The following is a 6,320-nucleotide window of genomic DNA, read 5'->3' as shown; positions in this document are numbered from 1 at the left end:
TTTAGTGGGATAGGAAGAGTAAAGTGGAAGTCCCTGAATTCACTCAGCTGATTCTTATTTGTTGTCAGCCTGATTGCTTTCTCAGGCCTAAGAAATGAAAGAATCAGAGGGCAGGTTCGGATTTCAGTCATTGGCGTTCTTGGGTCTCAGGAAAAGGTGGTTGTGGAGACCCAGCAGTGTTGCTGATGTTTACAGAAGTGTGGGTGAGCACAGAAGCATCAACTTGGATAGCCAGAAATCTCCGAGGGCCCTAGCAAAAAGGACACAAGGCCTGGCTCCGAAAGTAGCGGAATCCGCGTCTCCAGGCCAGATTTTCCCTCTAGCCATTCCGGGCCAAGCTAAGCAGAGCGGCTTAGCCAAGAGAAAGGGACGTCTTCCTCGTCTGCTGGGATGGAACAAACCCGCCTGCTTAGAGAGCACTGAGAACCCCAAGGGTCCCTCGCAGCCCTTAGCAGCCAACATGACTTGACTGCTCCCGGGTCCCGCGCGCTCCCCACTCTCTCCAGACACCCCCACCCTTTCCGGGTGCGCGCGCAAGAGCGGGCGAGCTTCCCCTAGCTGTGCGCTCCGCAGCCTGCGGGTGGCAGCGGCGGTGGCGACTGTCTCTCGGGGAAGAGGGTGACCAAGGGACCGCGGAGGAGGAGTCGGCGCCTCAGCCGCACCCCTTGGGACCGTGCCCCGCCTTCCGTCGCCACCTGAGCATCTCCCTCCTGTCTCCCCAGCTGCTCCAGTCTACCCCACCATCCCCCTGGGGGACCGTGTGTACTCTCAGTGCCGCAGCCGCGGTGTCATTGCGTCCGGTGATCGGGACACTCGGATCTTGGTTCCCCTGGGGGCTTGGGACAAGCTGCACGGGTCGCGGTGACAGGAGGTGGAGGCACCAGCGCGCATCCCTACCCCCCCCCCCGCTTTAGAGAGGCGTGTAGACAACTGGTGTGACTTTGGAGGTCCGACTCCTCCTTCCGGCCAGCCTCGCGACGCGCCACCTCCTGAGACAGGCCAGTGTGTCCGGCAGGCCCCAGAGGCTCGAGTGGGGACTTGGAACGTGTCCGGGAACCCGTGGCGCTGTGCGCACTGGTGAGTTTTGCGGGCGGGGTGGGGGCGGAGAGGACGTAGCGCTAGGTCCCTGCTCCCGCCCCTTTCCTGCCGTCCACCCCCCCCCCCCCACTTTGAGAGAGTCATTGAGATTTGAGCGTGACTGCGGAGCCTGGAGGATGCGGGCACCGGGAGCCGGCTTTTCCTTCTCCCGGAGTGATGGAGAGGGCCGGTGAGCTGAACAAAGACACCCACTCGGAGGAACGGGTCCTGTGCTAAAGAACGCTATCCTAGCCCCACGACAACCGCCTGCGGGAGAGAGTGTCGGCAGGGCAACTCCAGGAGTGGCGCGCTCTTCCGCCGGCGGGCGCAGAGCAGGAGCCCGGCACCTGCGCGCCACTCCCGCCACATCTCTGGAGCATCCTGACTACCACCGGGTTGTCCCTGAAAGGTCCTCGTCTCCCGAGGTTCAAAGTCCAAAGGCGACCTGTTCTGGGTGCAGCGGGGAGAGACTCTGGGACCGTTTATCTTTTGCTGCTTCTTAGAAGGGACTGCGTGCTGTGGACGGAGCAGGCATTTCAGGGACACTTTTGTAAGCCAGAGGCTTTCCATGTAAGTGATCACGCTTGATTTTCAACAGCCCTGCTCTCTCAGTGGTCTCTGTCGCCTGAGCATTGGCATTTTCCCGCAGCAGCAGCTGGGGTCCCCCTCACCTCCCACCCCTTGGCTATTGTCCGGTGTGAGGAGTCTGCACGGACAGGTGAGGCTGGTAGAGGAGTGGGTCCAGGGAAAGGACCGGCAGTGTTGTTTGATGGCTTCACTGAGGAGAGTCAAAGTGTTGTTGGTGTTGAACTTGATCGCGGTGGCCGGCTTCGTGATCTTTTTGGCTAAGTGCCGGCCTATCGCGGTGCGCAGCGGAGACGCCTTCCACGAGATCCGGCCTCGCGCAGAGGTGGCTAACCTCAGCGCGCACAGCGCCAGCCCCATCCAGGATGCGGTCCTGAAGCGCCTGTCGCTGCTGGAGGACATAGTCTACCGGCAGCTTAATGGTAAGGACGTGCCCTGACGCCCGTAGGTCGTGGTGCGTGCGGGGGCACAGGGTGATGATCTCCCTGGCTCTCTGTGTTCTGTGTACTCTAAGCTGACATCTGTATGCGGCTGGTTTCTTCTTCCATTCCAACTCAGTGTCCGGAACTCTCGTAGAAACCACTACCTGCTTCTTTCCCATGATGTACTCAAGCTGGAAGTTTGGTCCTACACTAGAAACCTGTCACTACAGGTGACTCATGGTCTCTGCTGTGACTCCAGCTTAGACAGGACGGACTGCAGTCTGGAAGGAAATAGCTGTCAGTGCATGGTGTGTGATGGAGAGCTGGTAGGGAAGTGGGTGTCATGGCTTGCAAAGGGAAGGCTTGAATGAATATATCATTCCTTAAGGTTGAATGCATCACTAAGAATGCAGACTCTCCCCGCCCCTCTCTGCCTGGGTGCAGGGTGAGATTCTCAACCCAATAGCAAGTTCTCAGTGAGTCTGGTAAGCAAGCGTTCATTCTCAAAGTTCCGCCAAACAAGGAGGCATGGCATCTAGGTTTGAGGCATTTTTCAGATCCTGTCCCATCTAAAACATTCTAAATGAGTTACCACAAAAGAGCAGAGGCAGAGGGGGGGGCTAACTTTCTGTTTTCACATGGTCCAAGGGACTGATGGTCCCTGGACACTTGCTGTCTTCACCGTGTCACATCGTCTATCTAGTATAAAGAAGACATAGTGGGTGCACAAGTCTGGATGTCTCTTCCCTTCCCAACCTTTTGCATGTTTCCATGGCCTGGAACTGTCAGCTGTTGCAATGACTGATAATAGTCTTGGCTGTGTACCAGGGAGACATTACAAGCTCCTCACCACATGTGCAATGGTAGGGCATTACCATTAGTCCAAGGAGATTCCGGCCCCTTCCTCACAGGAGAACCTAGCAAACCAGACTGGGGAAAGTTAACCAAGTTGCCTGTACAGTATAAGTAGTTAGTAAGCAGTACTTTAGAGGTTGGTTGATCACGGAGCCTATGTTCCTGGCTACAAGGCACACATTTCTTTTCAGGTGTCTGTGTGCAGGTGTGTGTGTGTGTGTGTGTGTGTGTGTGTGTGTGTGTGTGTGTGTGTGTGGTGTATTTGGGGAGGGTGTACACATACCACAGACCACATATAGAGGTCAGAGAACAACTCAGTAGAGCCAGCCCTCTTCTACTGTGGGACCCTGGACAATCTTAGCTCCTCAGGCTTTATTGCCTTTACCCACTAAGCCATCTCATTGGCCCCAGACTCTGAGTTTTAAAGTATATAAGGTTTTTTGTTTTGTTTTGTTTTGTTTTAAATAATGAACTACATGGATCTGTAGGTATAGCCATATAACCAGACTTATCTTCAATGGTGAGAGTGACAGGCCAGCCTCATAGCAAGTGGCGAAGGACTGAGGAAGACAGGTTTTTTTCTTGTCCTTTGATGCTCCCTTCTGGATAACCCCAGGAGAGGGATGTGGGCAGCTTCTTGCATTCATGGAAAGATGCCATAGTCTTCTTAGTATCATACTGTAAATATCCAGGGGGCTTTGAACTTGCACCTTTAGTGCCCTCAAGACAAAATGAACAGAACAAGATCAAATCCCTCAGTTCATGTCTAGAGCAATTAGAAGAGTGTGGGCTTTAAAATGACTCTAGAGCTTGTTACCCTAGGGTGGAGGTTCTTAGCCGCTGTTCCCGCTCACCCGCCTAGCATAGGTCTATGTGATGCAGGATCTATGTGGATGCAGAATCCAGGGTTCCATGTCTTAGGTACTCCTTTTCAACAGCAGAGAGTAGGGTCTGAGACTTTGCCTCTGGTGAACATCAGACACTCCTCTGCCTATACCAAACCTAGCAAGGGCAGAAGACACATTACAAAGCCAGCAGGCTGGGTAGGACTTGCCAGAAGCCAAGATTTGCTTCCAAGGGGTTCTGGGTCTGGCTTCTTTCTCAGAGCCTTTTGCTTTGCAGAGAATGCCCATGCTGGGGAGATGCAGATGTAGATCAGTTGGTAGAGCCCTTGCCTAGCTTGCATGAGGCCCTGAGTTTCATCCCTAGTACTGCATGCATGAACCAGGAGTGGTGGCACAAACTTCTAAGCTTAGCCCTAGGGAGGAGAGAGGAGGAAAAGACTTCAGGATCATCACTGGCTACCTATGGAGCTCAAGACCAGTCCGGGCTACATGAGACTCTGTCTCAACAGGGCAGAAAGATGAAATTGGGCGGTGGAAGTAGAACAAATTGATTGGTTGAGTGGGGAGCTCAGAAAGGAATGCTGGAAACTGGTTTAGTTATGTCCAGTTGAGAGCTTCTCCTGGGTAAGCTATGACTTCAAACCGGGACTTGGCAGAATCTGTCTTCCCGGACACTGTGGGTGATTTGTAGGGACATGCAACCTGGAGGATAAGAGCTCAGGAAAGTTGTGATGTGAAAGAGACCCTCCCCATCTCCACCCTGCCCTCAGGGGCACCAGGCTTTGTCTGTTCTTGTTTAGAGGATTGCTTATTCCATCTGTTATACTTGGCTGCCTGCTCTATCAGGAGGTGGGGGGTGGGGAGGGACCAAGGCTTCATCTGGGCTCATGCTGTGTACCCTGTCTCCACCCATTGCTACTGGCAACAAAGAAGGCGACTAGGAACTTAGGGTTCCTTATTTCTCAGCTGCAGTGGGGCACTGGGCACATAGCAGGAGCTCATACCCAACTCCTCTAACATTTTTCAAGTTGCACGGAGCTGGACTAGGGATATAGTTAAGTAGTAGAATGCTTACCTAGTGCATACAAGGTCCCAAGTTTGCCCTCCAGAGCAACAAAAGACATACAAATAAATGAACAAAACTCGCTCAGGTTACTTAAACCCCTCCTGTGGTCTCTTGGGTCTAGCAGGAGAAATTCATGGAGATTTCACCTCCCTCTGGGTGGGTTTTGGTTTGCTTGATCATTTTTGCTTATTTTGAGGCTAGATCTCATGTAGCCCAGGCTAGCCTGAAACTTCTCAAGGATGACCTTGAACTCCTAATCCTCTTGCCTCCACCACCTCAGTGCTAGGATCACAGATCTGCCCAAGCCGTTTTCTGAGGATCTTTATCTTTGTACTCATGATTGGCATCATCTCTGCCTATTTGCCAAGAGACATCTCTCATTGACCTTTGGCTCTGTAGCCTACGCATTGAAACTTAGCCTTTGAGAAGAGCTGGTTATACTGATTTCATTGCGTAGTCCTCAATTTTATCCATCCATTCAGACATGGTGCTTGTGACTGAGGGTTGTTGAACGTTTGTGGGCAACAGTTCCATTGCTTTGAGCTGCTCAATGCTTTAGAGAGGATCACTTTGCAGTCTTGGCTGGAGGTCTTACGCCTTGGTGGGTTTAACAGTCTTGAAGTGACTCTAGGCTTTTTAAAGGGCTGGAACCCTATTTTAGACTTTTACATCCTACCCTGTCTCTTACCATCTCTGCCTTGCGTATATGGTGGGCAGTTGAGGTTTATTGATAGCTGGATGGGAGCTGGGTTTTACAACGGAAATGATAGCCACAGAGAAAATAACCTCAAGATTGCAAAGGCTGGGATGGTTGGTGTGGTGAAGGGAGAGGGTGGGAAGGGCCTAGCTGGGAAGACTGAGTGTAAAAAAGCTGTCTTGTCTTCATCATATTGCCTCCATTATCTTGCCTGTGCCTTCTTGTCCGTTATCATTTTGTTTCTGCCATCTTGACTGTGGCATCTGCCCAAATGCTTTCTTCCTTCTGACACATCGCCTTTACCATGGTGTTCCCATCATCTTGTCTAAACCATCTTTCCTCTCTTGTCTTGTCTCCCCCATCTTCCCCTCGCCATCTTGTCTCCCCCACCTTGCCTGTACTATCTTGAAGTTAGACTAGTCTTTTCCTTCCTGAATGATAGGAACCAGCTCCTTCAAGAAGCTCGGAAGTAAGGTTAGCCACTATACCAGGTTAGATACTAGCCACTATCTGTATGTTTGGGTACATGACTGTATGTTATGAATATAGTTTAATATTCTATTCTGAAGTATGAAATCAGCTCATAGAACATCTGGAAAAATCTTGTAAGAACCATACAGAAGAAAGCAAAAACTCTTAAAATCTGTTAACGCAGTTGCCTGATGGTTCTTAGAGACCCAGACATGGATTTCGTTGTTGGAATTCCCTGGTCATGCGGTACGTGATTTTTGGTTTCCTGTCCCTTTCTAAGGAAGTTATTTATTTCTCTCATT

The 6,320-nt window shown here is 51.6% G+C and overlaps 1 protein-coding gene across 1 annotated transcript in view; it reads left to right on the top strand.

Annotated features, from left to right (window-relative positions):
• Positions 1-339: 339 nt before the first annotated feature.
• Galnt17 (polypeptide N-acetylgalactosaminyltransferase 17) overlaps positions 340-6,320 on the top strand; it is a 384,262-nt gene continuing 378,281 nt past the window's right edge. Inside the window, exon 1 of the mRNA XM_051204994.1 lies at positions 340-2,084. Coding sequence (XP_051060951.1) covers positions 1,847-2,084 — 238 coding nt within the window. The 5' untranslated portion in view covers positions 340-1,846. The remainder of the gene's footprint in view (positions 2,085-6,320) is intronic.

This window comes from Phodopus roborovskii, unplaced genomic scaffold, assembly GCF_943737965.1.
Source record: "Phodopus roborovskii unplaced genomic scaffold, PHOROB, whole genome shotgun sequence".
NCBI classification, from domain to species: Eukaryota; Metazoa; Chordata; class Mammalia; order Rodentia; family Cricetidae; genus Phodopus; species Phodopus roborovskii.
This window is presented reverse-complemented; position numbering and strand designations above follow the sequence as displayed.